The sequence below is a fragment of the Cavia porcellus genome, unplaced genomic scaffold, assembly GCF_034190915.1.
Source record: "Cavia porcellus strain 051 isolate PalLab524CR breed Dunkin Hartley unplaced genomic scaffold, mCavPor4.1 scaffold_6, whole genome shotgun sequence".
NCBI classification, from domain to species: domain Eukaryota; kingdom Metazoa; phylum Chordata; class Mammalia; order Rodentia; family Caviidae; genus Cavia; species Cavia porcellus.
The window spans coordinates 26,092,263-26,113,170 of NW_026947489.1; the positions used below are offsets into that span (position 1 = coordinate 26,092,263).

Genomic DNA, 20,908 nt, shown 5'->3' on the forward strand with positions numbered 1-20,908 from the left:
CACTGTGTAGTTCAGGCTGACCTCAAACTCAGTATGTGCCCTGCCCTACACTGGCCTTGAACTGACAAGCTTTCTGTCTCAAACTCCCAAGTGCTGGGATTCCAAGCATGTGCACCCAAACCCAGTCCTAAACTGAATTTTTTTTTTTTTTTTTTTTTGAGACAGAGTCTCACTATGTAGTATAGGCTGGCCTTGAACTCACTATGTAGCCCAGGCTGAACTGGACCTGGTAGCAACCCTCCTGCCTCAAGTCTTCCAAGTGCTGGGATTACAGGCGTGTGTCACCATGCCCAGCTAAGTTGACTTTGAGTGTTCTTTCTTGTGTGTTGTTGGACTGAACTTAAACAGAAGAAACCAGGGACATTGTAAGCTATTTTGTTCTTCCTTTTACCTATCACCCAGTGACCACTTGCTTAAGTGGCTATGAACAATAATTGCCATGAGTTAGTTGGGCTAAGTGCAGTTTCTCTTTTGTTTTCCTATGTTATGTTAATAAGATCAAATTTACCAATTAAAAAACTGTAAGCAGTGGATTTGAAGTATCCTTTTGTTTTATAGGTCTTTCCTTACTGTCTTTGAGAATTCTGTCATTTCACAATAACACATCATTATTATTCATCAACAAATGTGTCATCCTACATGTTGTATTTCCTGAGAAAGACGCTGAGATTAGAGTGCTCAGCTGTTTCACGTTACCCTTACCTGCACAAACAGTGGACACTGTCATTGACTGCCAGCTCTGCAGAGGAATTCTTTTTGTTTTGAGTAGTTTAAACTGGATCTGTATCCTTAGCAATAAAGATGCTGACTGGTGTAATGGAGGAGAAAGGGCCGGGATATAAAGAGAATGGATAGTTTTCTAGTACAGCGTTTCAAGGTAAAAGATTCTCATATACTTAGCATAACCATATGATTTGTGTTGTGTTCAAATCTCTTCCAAAGTTTAGCCATATACATAAATAATATATTCACACATAGTCATCTTATAGTTTCATTCTTTAATATTGCATATGTATATTTATTCAAAGTATGCATCTTGAAGCTGGGCATGGTGACACATACCTGTAATTCCAGTCCTTGGCAGGATAAAGCAGGAGGATCGCTGCAAGTTTTAGGCCAACCTGGACTACAGAGTGAATTCAGGGCCAATCTGAACTTCATCGTGAGACTGTCTCAAAAAAACAAAACCAAAATATATGTTCTTCTTGAAGCACTTACCATGAGAACATTCCAGGGTGGATTTAGATGACAGTTTATTATGTAATGCATATCACTTTATGTATGATGTACCCCTTATGTTCAGCAAAGATTCCATCATCTTGATTGGTTGGTTTTTTTAAGACAGGGTCTCACTATAGCGTTCAGGCTATTCTTGCACTTACTGTGTGCCCCAGGCTCCTTCTGCTTCTGCCTGCTAAGGACTGGGATTACAAACATGCACCATCCCCAGTTCTCCATCATCTTGATGAATGAGTGTGCTTCACTGTTGTTAATTTGGTTTCCGAAAATACTAGAGGATCTTTATCTGGATCTGTAGACCATCGGCAAAATTATTTTGAAGATTTGAAAAGTTCCCCTATGTATGATTTTTGGACTTTTATTTCTAAATCAAAAGGATCATTTTCTATTTTATACATAGCTCTTTTTTTTTTTTTTTTTTTTTTTTTTTGTCTTTTTGAGACAGGATTTCTTTTTTTTTTTTTGTCTTTTTCCTTTTTATCGGTACCAGGGATTGAACTCACGACTGCCTGCTTGCAAGGCAGGCGCTTATGCCGCTGAGCTAAATCCCCAGCCTCGAGACAGGATTTCACTGTGGAGTTCAGGCTGGCCTTGAGCTCACTTTGTAGCCCAGGCTGGTCTTGAACTTGCTACGATTCTCTTGCCTCAGCCTCCTGAATAATGGGATTGCAGGAGTGTGCAACCATGCCCCACACGCATACCATTTTTTAAAAACTGTTTAAAGCACTAGATCAAGTTAATTTTTTTGCAGGTTATCACTGTGAATATGGGCTATTGAGCATTTGTAATTGGACAGCATGACTTGAGACCTAATTGGACATCATGACTTGGAACTTGAATTCTTAATTTTATTAATAGTTTATTGAATTCCTTTAGATTTGAAAGTTAGTACTTGATTCAGTTATTGGACAAGTTTTAGGTTTGTTTTCACTGCTGTACTCTTGTAGCTATAATGAAAATTTCAGGTTATAACATTAAAAGCTGTAGTCCCTGTCTCATCTTGTATCTTAAATGTTGTGGTGTATTTATAAAACATTTCCTTTAACTGTAACTCAAAGATATTTTTGACACTGTGGATGGCACACATGTGGCTAATGTAGATTTGGCACTTCACCAAGAAGATATATACAATGAGCAGCAGCAGGAGCCAGTCAAGATTTCTTCCTTTTCCTCACTGAAAGTGTCTCAAGACCTAGATGTTATAGTGATTGTCAGCTCTTCCAATTCAGCAATTGCTGTTAACTTAAATTTATATTTCAGGTATGTAAATTACTGTGGCTTTTTTTTTTGGCTTTTTCCTTCTTTCCTCCTCTCTCCCTTGTTCCCCTCCCCATTTGAACATTTCCTTCCTCTTTCACAGTACCTGTTACACATTTTTGTCCTTATTTACACTTTTGGTTTCTCACATCATAGAAATAATGCGGTATTTACACGTGTGTCCAATTTATTTCACCTAAAAGTATGGACTCAAGGTGCATCCATTTCCCTAGATGTGTGACAAACTTACCCTTCTTTATGGCAGAGTTTTTTGAGTTCTTTATATACAATTGATTATGGTCCTGCAACTTGATCATTAAATGAATTATTCATTATATAAGAAGTTGTACATCGTATGTACATTACAATATTTAGAACAAAGAAATGGGGGCTGGGGATTTAGCTCAGTGGCATAAGCGCCTGCCTTGCAAGCGCATGGTCGTGAGTTCGATCTCCAGTACCAATAAAAACAAAAGCAAAACAAAACAAAAAGAACAAAGAAATGGTTAAACTCAACTTGATGACTCTGCTTTTATTTTTATGCAGTACTGTAATGTATAACAACATAAAACTACAGTACTATACAGTGCAGTCAGCAAAAATTACAGTACAGTATGAACAAGGTGTAGTTACAGAGCAAAATTTAAAGCTCTATAAACAAGATGTACAGAACTACACACACACACGCAAAAAGGGTTGTAAGTCCAAACAGCATGCCTGTGTCAGAAGTCCAAACAGTTGTTAAACAGGTAGGTCTTTAAAAGAGGAATAGCTGTATCTACTTTCTGGAGTTTTTTTTTTTTTATCGTGAATGAGTGGGCTGGGTGTGGTGGCACATGCTATAATCCCAGCATTTGGAAATTGGGGCAGGAGGATCACTGTAAATTCAAGTCTAGCTAGGGTACATAGTGAGTTCAAGACCAGCCTGAGTTACATAGTGAGACCCTCTTTTAAAACAAACATAACACAACAAAAACATCATGAATGGGTGTTGGATTTTTTTACTTTTTCATCATTTGTTGAGATGATTATGTGATTTTTGTCCTAGCTTCTATTTACACGATGTGTTATATCTATTGATTTACATATGTTGAACCAACCTTGCATCCCTAGGATGAAGCCTATATGGTCATGGTATATAATCTTTTATTTGGTATATAATCTTTTATCTTTTATTTGCATTGTATTTTCCAGTATCTTGTTGAGGACTTCACATCTGTGCTCATTAGAGATCCTGCCCTGTGGTTCTTTCTTTTGGTTGGAACCTTGTCTGGTTTTAGAATCAGCATGATACTGTTCTTCAGGAATGACTTCGGGAATACTCCTTCCCTTTTGATTTCATTAAAGGGTTTGAGGAGTACTGAAGTTATATCTTCCGTAAGGTTCTTGTAGAATTCATCAGTGAATCCATCATGCCCTGGGCTTTTCTTAGTTGCTAGATTTTTTTAAAATTACTTTTTCAATTTAATTACCTGTTTTTAGATTATTCAGGATTTTAAGTCTTCTTGGTTCAGTTTTGGTAATTCATATATCTCTAGGAATCTCCATTTCCCTGACGTGTCCAGTTTATTGGAGTATGGATTTGTGAAATGTAGTTGCTAGTAGTCTTCAGCAGTGTAAAGTACAGTAGTTGCTAATAAATTTCATGAGTGTCCAGTGTGAAATCACATGTATTTCCAGTATTCCTGATTTGGGTCTCTTTTTTCAGTTGGCTAAGGGTTTCTTTGTTTTGTTTATTCTTTCAAAGAACCAGCTCTTTGATTCATTGGTTTTTTGTTGTTTTGGTTTTTTTTTGGGGGGGGGGGTTGCCATTGTTTCATTGATTTCTGCTCTGATCTTCATAATTTCCTTTTTTGTACTAACTCTGAATTGTTCTTGTTTTTGTAAGACTTCGGAGTGCATTGTTAGATTATTTATTTGAATGCCTATATCTTTTCTGATATGGGCATTCACAGCAACTTCCCTCCTAAGGACTGCTTTCATAGTATCCCATAAATTCTGATTTATTGTACTGGTATTGTCATTTAATTCTAGGAACTTTTCATATTTCATTTTAATTTCTTCTGAGACTGATAATTCAACAGTGTTTTAATTTCCATGCATTTGCATAATTTCCGTGGTTTCTCTTGCTATTAATTTCTGGTTTCATTGCATCATTCTCTGTAATCTACACAGAAAATTTTGATGCTTTTGCATTTATTTAAGTATACTTTATTGGCTAGTACATGGTCTGTCCTAGAGAAAGTTTCATATACTGTTGAATAAGAAGTGTGTTGTTGGGTGGAATACTGTTTATCTGTGAAGTCCATTTGTTCAAAGGTGTGATTCAACTGATATTTCTTTGTTAATTTTTTGTTTAGTAGATCTGTCTGTTTATGATAGTTGAGAGTTAAGATCCCCCACTATAATTGTGTTGATGTTTATCTGATTTTTTTTTATGTCCAGTAGTGTTTGTTTTATGAAGTTAAGACACACCATTGTTAGGTGCATATATATTATTAATTGTTGTTTTTTCCTGTTGAATAGTTCCTTAACCACTACATAATATCCTTTTTTGTCTCTTCTAGTCAAGTTTTGGCTTGAGATCCAATTTGTCTAAAAGTAGGATAATTGTTCCTGCTTATTTTTGGGTTTCCATTGCTTATAATGTTGTTTTTCATCCTTTGATTTTGTCTATGAATTTCTTTTCTGAATAAATATATATAATGTACTATTAGATTTTGTTTCTTGATCCGTACTGCTAATCTGTGTCTTTTGATGGGTGAATTGAGAACATTTACATTGACAGTTATGACTAATGGGTGTTGACTTGTTCCTATCATTGTGTTATTTTCCTGGTGCTAATTGTCTTTCTTTCCTTTCTACTTAATTCCTCACCCTATTGTGCATTCATTCTATTGGCTATCTTAGTTTTATTAGATTTATTGTCTTTTTTTAGGATATCCTTGAGAATTTTTTTTGAAGTTCTGACTTGATGGTAATGAATTTCTTTTGTTGCTCTTTATCATGGAAATAACTATTTCTCCATCAATTTTGGAACATAATTTTGCTGAATATATCAGTCTGGTTTAGAAGTTGTTGTCTTTTAAGTTTTGAAACATTTCACTCCAATATGTCCTTGCCTTTAGGGTTTGTGTTGAGCAATCTGTATAATTCTAATGGATTTTCCTTCATAAAAGATTTATTGCTTTTTTTCTAATAGCTTTTATGATTCTGTTCTCATGTTGGGTTTAATGTTCTCTTGTTTTTAAGGCATGTGTCATTAACTGATCACCAACCACAGCCCTGTTCTTCTAGATCTGGCCTTCCTTCCACACATTGACCTGGCCACTTCTGCTGCCCAAACTATTGATAAAATTTTTAGTCTCCTGGATTTTCTATTAAAACTTTTTTTTTTTTTTTTTGTCTTTTTTGAAACGGGGTCTTGCTATGTAGTTCAGGTTGGCCTTGAGCTTATTTTCTAGGCCAGGCTGGTCTTGAACTCCCAAAGATCCTCCCCCTCAGCCTCCCGAGTGCTGGGTACAGGTGTGAGCCACCACTCCTGGCTATTAAAACTTTTTTATGAACTGTTAGTTCTTTTCTGTGCTGGGCCTTCATGTTTTACATCTCTTCTTTTAGCTCCACTAATTTTTTTTTTTTTTTATACTGGGAATCAGACTCAGGGCCTTGTGCATGCCAGGCAGGCGCTGTGACACTGAGCTGTATCACTGGCCCAGTTCCACTAATTTCTTGTTAGTGTCCTCTGTAAACTCACTGATCATTTGTTTCATTAAGGTCATTGTTTAGTTATATCTTCTTTGAATTAACCAAGCACCTTATTTACCTATTTTCTTACTTCCACTGTTATCCTTTTAGGTAGCTGTTCAGTTAGTTCAGCTGTATGGCTTTTGATTTCTTCCCTTTCAATATTCCCTGGGTTGTCTTTGAGGGAGTTGGGAGCTTTTGAGGCCATTTTGTTGCCTTGTCCTCTTATGCTTCTGTTTTCTATTTTTTTCCTGCTATGAGGCTTGTAGGTTGATTATAGTGATTATAGTTTTGTTGTTAGTATGGAAATATCTTTAGTTAATATCTACTTTTCAGCTGTACTCACCGACCATGGCAAACTATTGGCTTTTGCCTGTGTCCCAGAATCCAGTCATCTGCATTTGTTTGGGAGAGGAGATTGCAACTTATTTGGCCCAGTACCAGTTCTTTTTTTTTTTCCTCTTTTTATCGGTACCGGGGATCGAACTCACGACTGCCTGCTTGCAAGGCAGGTGCTTATGCCACTGAGCTAAATCCCCAGCCCCTCCAGTACCAGTTCTTTGAGGATGGGCCATAATATTATTTATGACCCCCAGGTAATTCGGATATTGGCATACAAAGAAAACCAGTTGCTAGCAACAAATTTGCCACCTGCTGTAGTGGTAAAATCAGCAACAATAATATTAAATACCAACTGGATCTTGACAAATCCTAAAAACCTACAGTGTACCACCCTTACCCATAGAAAAGGCATATATGAACGTAATAGAAATACCAAAACCAGATATTGACTTACAGTAAATATCTACTCAATGGAACAACTTTACCTCCACTAACAATACAACAGTGTTCAACCATAGTAAGGTATAGTTACTTATAGATTCATGGTGCCTTATGGCTATACTAGTAAGGATACAAATTGCAGGAATGGTATCATGAAAAAAGTAGAATTTGAAAAATTAAGCAATGGAAAATAACATGATAAAAGTGAAATAAAGGATCCTATTGAGAAGTAAAGGGAAAATAGTTGCATTAGATAAAAATAACAAATAAAAAAATAAGGAAAAGGAGTGCTATGGTTTGTGTCTGGGTGGCCCCCCCAGCCTCATGCAGTCCTGGAGGCGGTTGGATCTAACATTTGTGATTGGTTTGTTGTCTAGTGCTGGGATTGGCGGTGTGAGTGCTGCACCCACCCAGGGGTAGAGCTGCCATACAATATAAGGGAGGAAAGGAGACAACTTTCCACTTTTGTTTACCCTGTTGCTTTTGTCACTTGTGGCTGCCATGAATGGTTGCCCCTTAGCCATGCCACCTTGCTTTGGAGCCAGCTGAATATGTACTGAAACTCCAAAAGCTGTAAGTTTTTCCTTCCCAGATTTGGAGGTTGTCCCAGCAATGAGAGAAAAGTAACCAAGACAAGGAGAAATAGGAGAAAGTAGAGAAAAAACTAAAGGAAAAAAAGAAAAATATTGAGGGAAAAAATTAAAAGAGAAAGAGGAAAAAAAAGAGGACCAAATCAAAGAAAGATAATAAGTGCTCACTTTGGGTGCACATACTAAAATTGGAACAATACAGAGAAGATTAACATGGCCTCTGCGCAAGAATGACATGCAAATTCATGAGGCTTTTTTTTTAAATAGATAAAAAACAAGGAAACAAAACAAAAAATACAAGGAAAATAAAATGAATCAAAACGTAAAAGCATACTTTGTATTTCCAACTGAGTGGTTTCCTTTTAGGATCTACAGTCTGTTGTTGATGCTTTTTGTTTTTGTTTTCTGAGAGATTGTCTTATAATCCAAAAGTGGGCATCTAAAAATGAATAAACACTTCGCAAAAGAAGTACAAATGACAAATACACACATGAAGAAATATTCAACATCATTGATCATTTAAGAGACACAAATTAAAACAGTTCTGAGATGCCATCTCTCTCCAGAAAGAATGACTGCTATCAATAACAACCATTGACAAATAACAAATGCTGGCAGTGCTAGAGAGAAAAAGAAACCCTTCTCCATTGTTAATGGGGGTGTAGACTGGTGCGACCACTGTGGAAATAAGTTTGAAGATTCCTAGAAAAACTAGCACCTGAGGTTCCATTTGACCCAATTATTTCCCTTCTTGCTATCTTCTCATAAGAATTAAAAACATACTACAGCAATATATGCACACCCACATTTATAGTAGCACAGTTTATAATCATTAAATTTTGGAAACAACCCAGATGTCCACTAACCAATGAATGGGTAAAAATGATGTTTTTAAAAAAAAAAAAAAAGAATAGAGTACTACTCAGCCATAAAGAAGGGTAAAATTGAGGCATTTATAGCTACATGGAGACCATAATTGAGGCCATACTCTTAAATGAAATAAATCGGACACACGTGTAAATATTGTATACTAGATACTGTGAAGTAGGAAGTAATTGTTCAAAGGAAAAGGATAATCAAAGAGGGATGGAAGGGGGAAAGTAAGAAAAAAAGGATAAAATGGAAACAAAGCTTTGTAAATAAGGAGGGGCAGAAGAGTTGCAGAGAGTAGGGAAATGGGAAAAAAAGAGGAACTAAGATATTTCATGTACGGGTACAAATTCCCTACGATGGATGTGGTTATTATGCATGTCTAAATAGTACCAATAAATTTATTTATAGAAAAGAGAATGTCTTACCCTGAGATTCAGGCTGGTTTTGAACTTACCATGTAGCCTAGGCTGGCCTTGAACTCAGAGCAACGCTCCTGCCTCAACCTCCCAAGTGTTGGGATTACAGATGAGCCACTCCATTCCCAGTTCCTACAATTCAGCAGGTCACAGTCCTGTCTGCCCCACTTCATAGCCTGCGGATTTGTGAGGTCACCCTTCTGCTCAAAAGGTCTCTGCCCCTTGTCTGTAAACCCAGACTGTGGCAGCTGTCCAAAGCAAACCCAGTCTGTTATAATAAGACCACTGGCATCCACTGGATGCAGGCAGAGGATGGGGCTCAGGCACACCATGGACTAAATGTTACCACCGTCACATCCAGCCACCTCCGAATATCTCAGCTGGCAAACCTGGCCTCCCGCTGTGGGCTGCAGGCTCTATATCCTTCCCCTTCCCTCTCTCTTTCCCGTTACTGCCTGTCACCCAGTCACTGTGGCAGAATAACATTTCAGTCCTGGAGTGTAGCTGTGGTATCATTCTGTGGTCCATCCCTTCCCGTGAACAGTCAACCCCTTCCCGTAAAGGTGCTGGATTAAACTCTCTGGCGCTGTGGCAGGTGCTGCACCAGCTTTCTTCTCAAACTCTGTCCCCTCATGATGTCACTTATGGGAAAAGTGCCACGTAAGATTTTCAGTTTATCCTAACTGTGGGCTTTTCTTGGGGCCAGTGCTGTAGGAGTATCTGTTATTTCTCTGTGAGTGACAGACACTTCAGGGCTTACTGCTTCTTCAGGGTGTTGGTTGTTCTTGATCAGGTCAGTTGTTTGGTGGACTCATCTGTGGCCCTGTGCTGAGGGGAACCAAGGTGCGAAGACAGCTGGGACTTGGTGGTTTGAACCACCAGTAGGCAAGGTCATCGTCCTTGTGCTATGTCCGCTGCTCCCTATTTTTTTAAAGGGCCATTTAAAAATTTTGTTTAATAACTTATTTATTCGTGCATGCATGCATCCATCCATTCAATGTTTGAGGAGGAATGAGGAGTACATTCTCAGATTGTTTTCTCATCAGTAGTCCATATTTTACAGACTAACCACACAATGTATATGTAGAATCATCTCCTAGTCATCCATTTGGAAACTAGTTTGAGTGCTAAGAAAGGAGGAAAGCTTTTTCAGCTTGCCTGATACTTGAGTGTAGGGGTCTACTGTGTATTTGGCAGCTTTCCAGAACTCACCAGAGTTAAGGTTCTGTTCCAAATGAATGTAACTAAACAACTAAATGAATAATCCATATGTATTTCTTGCATGAATGCTCTTTAAATAGCCTTAGTTTCTCTGGGGTTGACTGAATATTTTCTCTACTGCTCTGATACCAGTCTGGGTTACAAAGTGAACTCAAGGCGAGCCTAAACTGCATAGCAAGACCCTGTCTCAAAAAGACAAAAAAATAAAAATAAAGATCTGGACTTTCTGGTTAAATTGACCCAGTTCAAAGTTTCTTTGACCCCTAGTTTCCGTATCTATAAAGTGGGGCTAGATTTACCTCAATAAGGATGTTATATAGCTCAGATGACAGATTTTAGTCAGGTATCACATCTGTAATCCTCCAACACTCTGGGAGGATGAAGCAGGAGGATGCCACATTCAAGCCCAGCCTGGGCAACTTAGCAATTTAGAGAGACCCTGTCTAAAAACAAACAAAGTACTGTGGATGTCGTTCAGTGTGAATGGCCTGGGCTTAATCACACACACAAAAAAGTTTATGAAAAATGATCAGTATAACATCTAGAATATAGGAGACAATAAATAGTTTCATTACTTTATAAAGCTAACTTCCCTTCATGTAGTCAAATTCTTGAGTTTGACTTATAACTGTACTGTAAGTAAAGGGAGATGCGTTCTATTGAGTTTTTCTCCATGCTGTCTTTTCTCTCCCCCCATTTTTAACACAAAGTTGTGTTATCATTTTTACTGTGACTCTCGTTTTTAAATGTAGGCAACACCCAGGATACTTACTCTGTGAAAGAACACCGGAAGATCTTCCTATTCAAGGACCTACGGGGATAGATGAGGATGATCCTGTTAACTCTGTCCACAGCATGAAACTGACCAAGTTTTCCTTCCAGGTTGACAGGTACAAAAACTTGCTTTCCTGGCTGGGGATTTAGTAGCACAAGCATCTGCATGGCATGCACAAGGTCATAAGTTCAATCCCCAGTACAAAAACAAAAAAAACCAACTTTCCTTACTGGGTTTATTTCCATTTTTTTCTGTGCTGACACAGTATCTTTTTGCAAAAGGCCTTTACTAGGTTGGTGCTTACTTTTTAAAGGCATGTTTGGCTTGGATTAGTGTTTCTATTTAGGGCCTTTCACTGTAACCAGTGTGTTACTCTCTCTTCCAGATCTTGGAATGCTCAGCTGTTATCATTGAATGAAACAATAAAGAGCTCCACACAGGAGATTTCTTGTGCTCCATGGTTTCGGGATATCTTGCATTTAGAGTCCCCTGAATCTGGTGATCATGGTACCAGTGTGCTGAGCTGGGGACAGTGTAATCTTCCACAGAAAGATCATGCCAAGACAAGTGATCCTGGAAGGTCCTGGAAGATAATGCACCTTAGTGAACAAGACAAACCGGCAGACCTCAAATGTGTGTCTGTGACAGGATTCACTGCCCTGTTCACTTGGGCAGTGGAAATGGGTGACTACACCATTCTCCTCTGGGATTTGGAGACCCAGGATTTGCAGTGTTTCTCCCTTGGCCAGAAGTGTATTCCTGTAGACAGTAGTGGAGACCAGCAGCTATGCTTTGTTTTGACAGGTGAGATTGTCTCGTATCAAGCTGAAACACCTTACCAGGGGTATGGTTTCTTAATGTATTTTGCTTCTGCCCACGTGTGTACACCTGCCTGGTCTTACCTTGAGGTGGTAGTTGCCTGTGGATGAAATTTGCTGTTAGTCTTGCTAACATTATCTTGTATTTTGATTTTTAGTTAAGATAATTTCTCTTTTAAAAAAAGATCATTTCTGTACAGCTAAATGCTAAATTTAAGAATAATGAAGGTTAAAATTTTAAGCCAGAGAATTTTTTTTTTTTTAACCCAGAGAATCTTTTTTTTTTTTGGCTTTTTCGTTTTTATCGGTGCCACTGAGCTAAATCCCCAGCCCCCTACCCAGAGAATCTTAATCGGAGTTCATTTGGTACAAGCAGAGGTTGCACCTGACTGCTCATGAGCCATGCATGAACTACCAATTTATTAAGTTTAGTTGGCACTGTCTAGATTTTTTTAAAAGGCTATTATAAGTAGGCAGAATTAGAAGATTTTACTCAAAATCTAGATTTCCTATTATTACTGAGCTAACAACAATGGGCAGGCATTCTTGCATAGGAACTTAAAAGCTGAACCAAAACTTCAGCTGTTCTCCTAGATGGGCCATTTTATTTTGTTTATAGTGCTGTGTACTTACCATCTCATACTTCTGGTGTGGGGCATTTGGATATGTCACATATGCTTCGTTGAGCACTTTCTTATCCTACAACTTACAGGGGTTGTGATTGGACTATTCTGCTTCTTCTGTACTTAGCTTTGATACTCAATATTTGTGTGTCAGGAGTGTGGTATTTTATTATTGATTGTACAGGATAATAAAAGGTAGAAATGTGAAATTCAGTGCGATTCCATAGGATGCGTTGTTACTGCTTTTTGTAGTTACTAGGGTTTGACCCCACGGCCTCACTCATGCTGTGGAAGTACTGTGCCCCAGAGCTACATCGCCAGCCCCACTCATATGAATTTGCCTTGTGATTAGTACTTTAAAAATAAAAAACTTGGAAGTGTTGAAAAACCATGAGTTAAAGTCACAATCATGATATCCAAAAAATATATTTATAACTACAGTACTGGGGTATTGAGTAATTAGAAATGAATTCCTAGTTCTGTACCCTAACAACTAGTAATTGATAAAGTCTGATTTTTATTTTTTCTGTAGAAAATGGACTCTCTTTGATTTTGTTTGGTTTGACTCAAGAGGAATTTTTAAACAGACTGATGATCCATGGAAGTGCCAGCATCGTGGACTCTCTCTGTCACCTGAATGGGTGGGGGAGATGCTCAATTCCCATACATGCACTAGAGGTAACAGAATTAAATGTCTGTAGCACTTTACTTGGAGTCACGTACTCTTATGATTGAAGATTTGAGAGAAATTTAGCCTGGCACCAAAAAACTAATCTTTACCCCTTCATTTGCTCAGGTGTGTTTCATTTCCCCAACTCTGCTTAGCAGTTTACACTTTTAACTTAAAAAATACGAGATGATACGAAGTTGCAGCCAGGCGTGGTGGTACATGCTTGCAATTGCAGTATGCTAGGATTGCTGCAAATTCAAGGCCAATCTGTGCTACATAGTGAGTTCAAGGCCAGCCTGAACCACATGATGATACCCTGTCTGTGAGAAAAAAACAAAACTAAGTCTTTCATCTCCTTGGTTACATTGATTCCTAGGTATCATATTTTTATGTATATATTTGTTTAATTATTAGCTATTGTGAATGGAATTTTGGCCTGATTTCTTTTTCAGCTGGTTTATTGGTGTATAGAAAAGCTATTGATTTTATTTTGCTGCTTTGCTGAATTCGTTTATCAGTTCTAAATGTCTTTTATTGGGGGGGAACTAAGGATCGAACTCACAACTTCACAATTGCCTGGGAGGTACTTGAGCCGCTGAGTTAAATCCCTGGCCCCCTAAATGTCTTTTGGTAGAGTCTTTAGGGTATTCTAAAATATAACATCTTTTATTTTGCTTGTTTGGGGTTTGTTTTATTTATTTGAGACAGGGTCTTACTTTGTAGTCCAGGCTGATCTCAAACTCACAGCAATGCTCCTGCCTCAGCCTCTCGAGTGTTGGTATTACAAGCATGTGCCACCATGACCAAGCCAGGATCATACTATTTGCAAACAAGGATAATTTGACTTTGTGTGTTTGTTTGCCTAAACTATTTGAAGGTTGCAAACTTTGTATTATGATCGAACTCATGACCTTGCGCTTGCTTAAGCAGGTGCTTGTGCCACTGACCTAAATCCCTGACCCTGCAAACTTCATGTCTTCACTGTGAATACTTTTAACATATGTCTCCTAAGAACAAAAGTATTCTCTTACTTAATCATACACAATTCAGTTTTTCCTCCTACTATCCAGAGCAAAAACATAGCTAATTTATGATCTCCTTCTGGGGCCAGTTACTTTCTGATTAATTCCTTTTTGGGGGAGTGTTACCTTACACAAACCCTTGTTTTTTTTTCTTCCGTGTTTCCTAAGTATTTCTCATCCCAACCTCCCTCATATGTTAACATCCAGTATTTAGGCTCATTGTTTCTCAAAATATGGCCCCCAAACCAGCAACATCATTGCTGGGGATTTATTAGCAATATAAGTTCTCAGACACCCGCCATATCTACTGAATCAAAAGTCTGGAGGCAGGAGTCAGCAATTCACATTTTGCCAAATTTTCCATGTGGGTTTGTTTTGTTGTTCTTGTTTGTTTTGCAGTAGTCAAGATTGAGTCCAAGACTTTGTACATATTAGGCAGATGTTTTACCACTGAGCTAAACCCTCAGCCCTAGACTGCGGCTTTTGTGTATTCTATATAAGAAGATTCCTCAAGATACCTAGTTAGAAATAGTTTGTTTTTAGCCAACTTTTTCAGTTTATTATTCTTGTTGTTCAGTTATTGTTTATGTGTACCATAGGGACTGACCCAGAAATCAGTTAATTTATTATTAACCTGACATAAAATTTTAATTCATACACACTGGGCATGGTGGCACATGCCTGTAATCCCAACACTAGGGAGGCTGAGGCAGGAAGATCCATGAGTGAAGGCCAGCCTGGGTTACATAGTGAGTTCAAGGCCAGCATGAACTGCATAGCAAGACCCTATCTCAAAAAAACAAACAAAAAATTTTAACTCATAAATAGATTGTAACTTAACTGTAAAGGATGATTCACAAGTACTTAGTTTTCAATGATTTTAGAATTATAAAGTATTAAAAAGCTAGACGTGTTTTCTAGTCCCATAGTGCCAGCCACTTGGGAGGCTGAGGCAGAAGGATCATGAGTTTAGTAGGACCAGATGGGTAACAAAGACCTTGTCTTGAAAAAAAAATATTCCAGATGTTTGCTTTGGGTTTCTTAATTAGTCATTTTTCTAATCCTCACTAGAACCCAGGTTCTGATACAAAATAAAGATAGCCTTGTGTCTCTTTAGGGGACATTAAGTTCTGAAGTTGAAACTGTAGCCTGATTTTATTTTATTTTTTGAAGGACCTCACTGTAGCCCAGGCTGGTCTTGAAGTCACAAGCCTTCTGCCTCAGCCCACCCTGCCAAGTGATTTTTTTTTCCTATTATAATTTTTCTCTGATTTCTGTCCCCAATGCATACATCTTAGGCTGGAATAGAAAACCGTCAGCTTGACACTGTAGATTTCTTCTTGAAGAGCAAAAGAAATCTTTTTACTGAATCTTCAAAATCTTCTATACCTGATCGATTTAATGACTTTCCAACCCAGTTATATTTAAGAAGTAAGTAAAACAAAGACTTCCACACTTATGCATATCATTTTAATTGCTTTTAAATTATTGTTGTTTTCTGATGGCATCTTTAGTTGCTACTTTACCAGTACTTTAAGATTTTATTATTCCTTGACAAATTAGAAATCTACTTTTCTTCTTAGACCAGTTGGCCATGCAAATTCTCTCCTTAGAAGGAGAAAATAATAGGCTGTGTTTCCCTCTATATATTTAGTATTATAATCTATTTTTCCCACTTGATAATATATGGTAAACATCTTTCTATAATATAACTGACTAATTATGGTGGCATGGGATTTCATTGTATGGCCAGTTCCATAATTTACCAAGCCAAACCCTTTAGACAGATTGATTCTCGTTTCTAATTATTGGCAGTGTGCCATAAATACTCTGTGTGTGTGTGTGTGTGTGTGTGTGTGTGTGTGTGTGTGTGTGTGTGTGTGATTTCACATAATGTGTCATTATTTACTTGGGATAAATTCTAAATGTGGAATTTTTAGGTCTAAGAATATTCACCATGTATATTCTTAATAGCCTTGATAAATTACCCTCAAAAACAAATAGTTTTAGCAATTTGTATTTCTAGTTACATTGAGGAAGGAAACAATGTTAGTGTCAGTTCTCACTGAGCGAATGAACTCAAATTTTCTTTTTAAGCCAGGTGTGGCGTCACATGCCTGTAATCCGAGTGTTTGAGAAGCAGAGACAGGTTTGCTGTGAGTTCAAGGCTAGGCTGAACTACATAGCAAGACCCTGTCCACAAAAAACAACAAAAAAAGAAATTTTCTTTTTAAAACATTCTCATCTGGATATGGTGACACACACCTATAATTCCAGCATTCTGGAGGCTGAGGCACGAGACGACCATGAGTTTAAGGCAAGCTTGGGCTGCATAGTGAGATCCATTCTTTTTTTCCTTCTTCTTCCTCTTTTCTCACACGCCAAGGGTCAAACCTAGGGCCTTGGGCTTGGGAGGCAAGTACTCTATCTACACTGACTTGGTACCCCTACTTCTTCACCCTCTTTGACTGCAGTTTGATCTGTCTGTCTGTCTTTCTGTCTGTCTGTCTGTCTGTCTTTTTTCTTTCTTTCTTTCTTTCTTTTTTGGAGACAGAGTCTTACCGTATAGTTCAGCCTGCCTTTGAACACACTACATAGCCTCAGACTCCCTGTGGTCCTCCTGCCTCAGCCTCCCAAGTGCTGGGATTACCGGCGTGCACCACCGTGCCTGGCCTTCTCCTCTGTTTACTTGTAGTGTTCCCCGATCCTTTTAAATCTTGAAATGTGTAGAGAAGGCCTAGTTGGTGGTAATGAGTGGTGCTCCCTCTGCAGTGTGTGGTCATTATTCACTCCTGCTGTTTGGTGGTCAGTGATCCCTCTTCACTCTACTCTTACCTGCCCTGCTCTGCCCTAAAAGGTGGGAATAGGCCTGGAATGAGAAGCATGGGAATAAGTGGGGAAAGCCCGTGTTTCCCATAATCTCCCTCACACAGATACGGTTTTACAGGGAGACCCAGTGTGGAGACAGAGAAGTCACTGCGTTAGAGCTTTCAGCTGCAAACAGAGGGTGTTGTGGGCGTGCCACACACGTCCATCCTGAATTTTTAAGTGCCTTTGCACTGACAGGTTCAAGTTTAAATTTGCCACCTACTTTCCAAATTAGCTGGGACAAATTACTTGTCCTCTTGACGCTCAGTTTCCTCACTTTGGAAAGCAAAAATAACACTTACCTCTCCGTTGAAAAGTATACATGCAATAGCATTTGTAGACACCGTGTGTAATACTTACGATGTAGGTGCTCAGCAGAGCCATAGTTAATATCAGTAGCTCAATATGGTGTGTACATGTAATCTCAGCTACTTAGGAGGCTGAGGCAAGAGATCACACATTCAAGCCTAGCCTGGGCTATACAGCAAGACCCAGTCACAATCAATCAATAAAACTAGTAAGTAATAACTATTAGTAACTGGAATCATTAAAGTTTGTAGGTGATAAGGCTTCATAAAAGTTTTGTGAGCTATGTGAAGATATGACATTGGTCCTTGTTCATACATAACACAAGATGGTATTTTTGGATATGTTAATTTTATGGGGAGTCATCTAGTGTTCATATTGATTTCTTTGATTCTTTCTCAGATGTCGAAGAGCTGACACCAGCGTTGGATTTACTTTGTTCAGCAATTAAAGAAAATTATTCTGAAACCCAAAGCAAACACTTTTCAGAACAATTGCTTACTCTCACTCTATCTTTCCTTAACAAGCAAATAAAGGAGCTTTTTATTTACACTGAAGGTAAGAACAGCAGCAACAAGGGGGCTTGTTGTCCCAGCCCTCTGTCCGAACAGCAGTACAGATGTTGCTTTTGCATGAAAGAGCTTAAGCCAGTGCAATACCATTACTGATGCTGACTAAAGTAAACGTGTAATCGAATGAAATGGGTTTTGACCCTGGGAGACCTGGCTGAAAGGCCCAGAACGAATTGTGAAGAAGACAACATGAAAATGCTACTACCTATAAATAGAATCAGCTTTAAACATATTGTTTGAAATTTGAAAATAACCATTTTGAATTTTGGCATTCTTTAGAAGTCTTCATAGTTATAACCCGCCGTGACACATTCTTTCTGTGTCTCTCTTCCGTTCTTATGTGCACACATGCGTACGAACTGGCACATTGGCGTTTTCCAATTTCCCGTAGAGCTAGATGAACATCTTCAGAAAGGAGTGAACATTTTGACCAGCTACATTAATGAGCTTCGCACTTTCATGATAAAGTTTCCTTGGAAGCTAGCAGATGCTGCAGATGAATGTAATGTGATTGAAAATATCTCCACAGTAAAGGAGACTGCTGTTTGGGAGAAGCTCAGCTTTGAGGTAAATATAATTATCACACAGCTTTTATTTGCCAGATCCAGAGCCTCTGAGGAGACAATAAAAGAAATAGAATTCAGAGTCTATATTCCTGTGATTCAGAATCTTTAGCAAGGGCTTTAGGTTTTACAGGTTTTGACATCTCTGGACATTACTTCAGATTCATATCTACAAACTGATCGTTTGATTCAGAATGAAGATAGGCTTCCTGTCCGGGCCAGACGGGTCTGTACACTTGGATCCCAAAGCAAACACCCACTGTTGAGGTGTCTCCCTCACTGTTCCCTCAGTGGCTTGGGCCTGGAATCCGGGACCCATCCATTCTACCTGGCCACTGAATCACCTGAGTTGCTCCTGGGATTAGATCATAGCAGATTTCTATTTTACAACTTGGTTGCTTAGAAGTGGACTTGACTGATTGCTGTCTAAAATGCTAACCTATTTTGCAGTTAAGTTTTCTATGCCTGTTTGTTTGCCTTTCTTTTCACAATAGAAGTTAATACAACTCAGTGTGCTGCCCTAAGACTTAGGGACTGAAGCTTCCCATCATCCACATGGACAGTAGGATTAGTGGAAAGACAAAAGCCAGAATTACTTAACGTGGGTGATAAAGAATCAATATAGAGTGAAAGAGAGGTTAACTAATGCCAGGTCCTCAGGACTATTTTGGGGTAGAAGAATAGATAAAGAAGTACCCGGTGTGGTCATTTTTTCTGTATCTCTTACTCTCTTATTAGAAACAACCTGTTTTGGGGCTGGGGATTTAGCTCAGCAAGGGCGTGGTCATGAGTTCCATCCCTGGTAATGGTAAAAAAAAAGAAACAACCTGTTTTTCCTGCTGTTGTTTGTTTGAGACAGGATTTCACTATAGAGTTTGGCTGGATTTGAACTCACTATGTGATTCAGGTTGGCCTCAAAAATCAATGCAGCCCTCTTGCCTCAGCCTCCCAAGTGCTGGAATTTAGGCAGGTGCCACCATGCCCTGCTGTCCTCTTTTTTTTGACTGCTTGTTCTGTTTCCTTCAAAGCCTTCTTTTCCTGCTGTTTTCATCCTTTTCGTGTGGTCCACTATCTATGATGCTCCACTCTGTATTCAGGGTCTCTGATTTTTAACTTTTTCTGGTGGCAGGAATTTGTAGTTCATTTTGATGAAAGCTGGATCCTGTTTCCGAAAGCATGTATATGAATGTGTGTATGTAACACATAAAATTTTGTGTGCTGCTTAATAAGGTTTATAGATTCCTCGAAGGCCCAAGTCGGGAATGCCCTGTTTCTGTTGTCTCTGGAGTAGGATTTTAATTTAGGTCTTTGTTTCTTCTCACTTGGATTACGGCAGTAACCTAATACTTCAATACCTTGACCTTGAACTGCTTTCAGTTTCTCTTTCATATTGTTTTTCAAATATTTTTCCTAAAAATGTGTGTCATAACACAAAAAATGGTTTCCTGCATTTTAAGAACTTCAGGTTTCCTTTGCTGTGCTCTTCAGCTTTTCTGTCAGTTATATTGAATAAATTAGAATTCCTTAAAGGCTCTGCACATAATACTCCTTCTTTTTGGAACACACCTCTCCTTTTTTCTATGTATATATAGAACAGTTTCTGGTTTTTTGTTGTTGTAACCCCTCTTACGTAAATGAACCTCTTTTGGACCCTCCTTTAGTGTCTTGGGATTCTTTTATCACAGCCCTTACCAGTCAGCACTGTAATCAACGCTTTACGCGAACGTCCTCCACCAGATTGCAAGGGCTTGGAGACTAGGGCCTGTTTTGGTCAGCTTCGTACACCCTAGCTCCAAATCTACTAGTAGATTTTTGTAGGTGCTGATAATCATAGTAACAAATAAAAAGGAACTTAAAAAGTGAATATTTTTCTTCCTTTTCCTAGGAAGTTATTGCCAATGCCATTTTAAACAATAAAATACCAGAGGCACAGACCTTCTTCAGGATGACCAACCATTCTGCTCAAAGTCTTGAGGAATTGATTAAGATCGGCCTAGATTTGGTCTTTGTCAATTTAAAAAAGAACAATATAAAGGAAGCTTCGGAGCTTTTGAAGAACATGGTAAGTAGTGTAATCCATTTGTCTGATCTTAAGTCCTCAGTTCTACCATTCTGTCTTCTGTTTTTATCAGTTAAGTTTTTCTTTTTAAAATTCCATATGTAGGTGTGAGTACTTGTCTTTTGTGTTTCCTTTTGTCACTTAGCATAATGTTCTCTGGGCTTATCTCCATTGTGGCAAGTGGCAAGATTTCCTTTTCCACTGAACTATATCTCCTTCCCCACTACCTTTCAGGTACCTTTTAGGTAATGGGTTTTTTTTCTTTCTTTCTTTTTCTTAATATTGAGGATTGAACCCAAACTTCACACATGCTATAAGCAAGTGCTCCACCACTAAGCAACACTTCCAGCCCATTTCTAATTTTCTTTTGAGACTGGGTCTCAGTGAAGTTGCTCGTGTTGGGGTCAAACTTCTAGTACTCCTGCCTCCATAGCTGGGAAGGATTTACTTCTTGTTAAGGCAAATACTTCATTGAATATATACAGATCACATTTTCTTTATACAGTCAT

The 20,908-nt window shown here is 38.4% G+C and overlaps 1 protein-coding gene and 1 non-coding gene across 4 annotated transcripts in view; both read left to right on the top strand.

The window, feature by feature from the left end:
• The window catches only part of Spg11 (SPG11 vesicle trafficking associated, spatacsin), a 90,094-nt gene that overhangs the window by 4,127 nt on the left and 65,059 nt on the right, over window positions 1–20,908 (top strand). For 2 of the 3 annotated variants that reach the window (XR_010047993.1, XM_013158655.3), the window contains exons 3-11: window positions 559–783; window positions 2,298–2,499; window positions 10,876–11,013; window positions 11,284–11,702; window positions 12,872–13,017; window positions 15,330–15,462; window positions 17,608–17,763; window positions 18,169–18,344; window positions 20,226–20,402. Coding sequence is in view for 2 of the 3 variants with exons in the window: in XM_013158655.3 (XP_013014109.2) it covers window positions 559–783; window positions 2,298–2,499; window positions 10,876–11,013; window positions 11,284–11,702; window positions 12,872–13,017; window positions 15,330–15,462; window positions 17,608–17,763; window positions 18,169–18,344; window positions 20,226–20,402 (1,772 nt within the window). In the remaining variant the exon portion in view is untranslated. The remainder of the gene's footprint in view (window positions 1–558; window positions 784–2,297; window positions 2,500–10,875; window positions 11,014–11,283; window positions 11,703–12,871; window positions 13,018–15,329; window positions 15,463–17,607; window positions 17,764–18,168; window positions 18,345–20,225; window positions 20,403–20,908) is intronic. The other variant, XM_063250123.1, reaches the window with a different exon arrangement.
• On the top strand, window positions 7,776–7,878 carry LOC111758532 (U6 spliceosomal RNA). Its single transcript, XR_002792710.1, has one exon. It is a non-coding gene; the product is annotated as a U6 spliceosomal RNA (small nuclear RNA).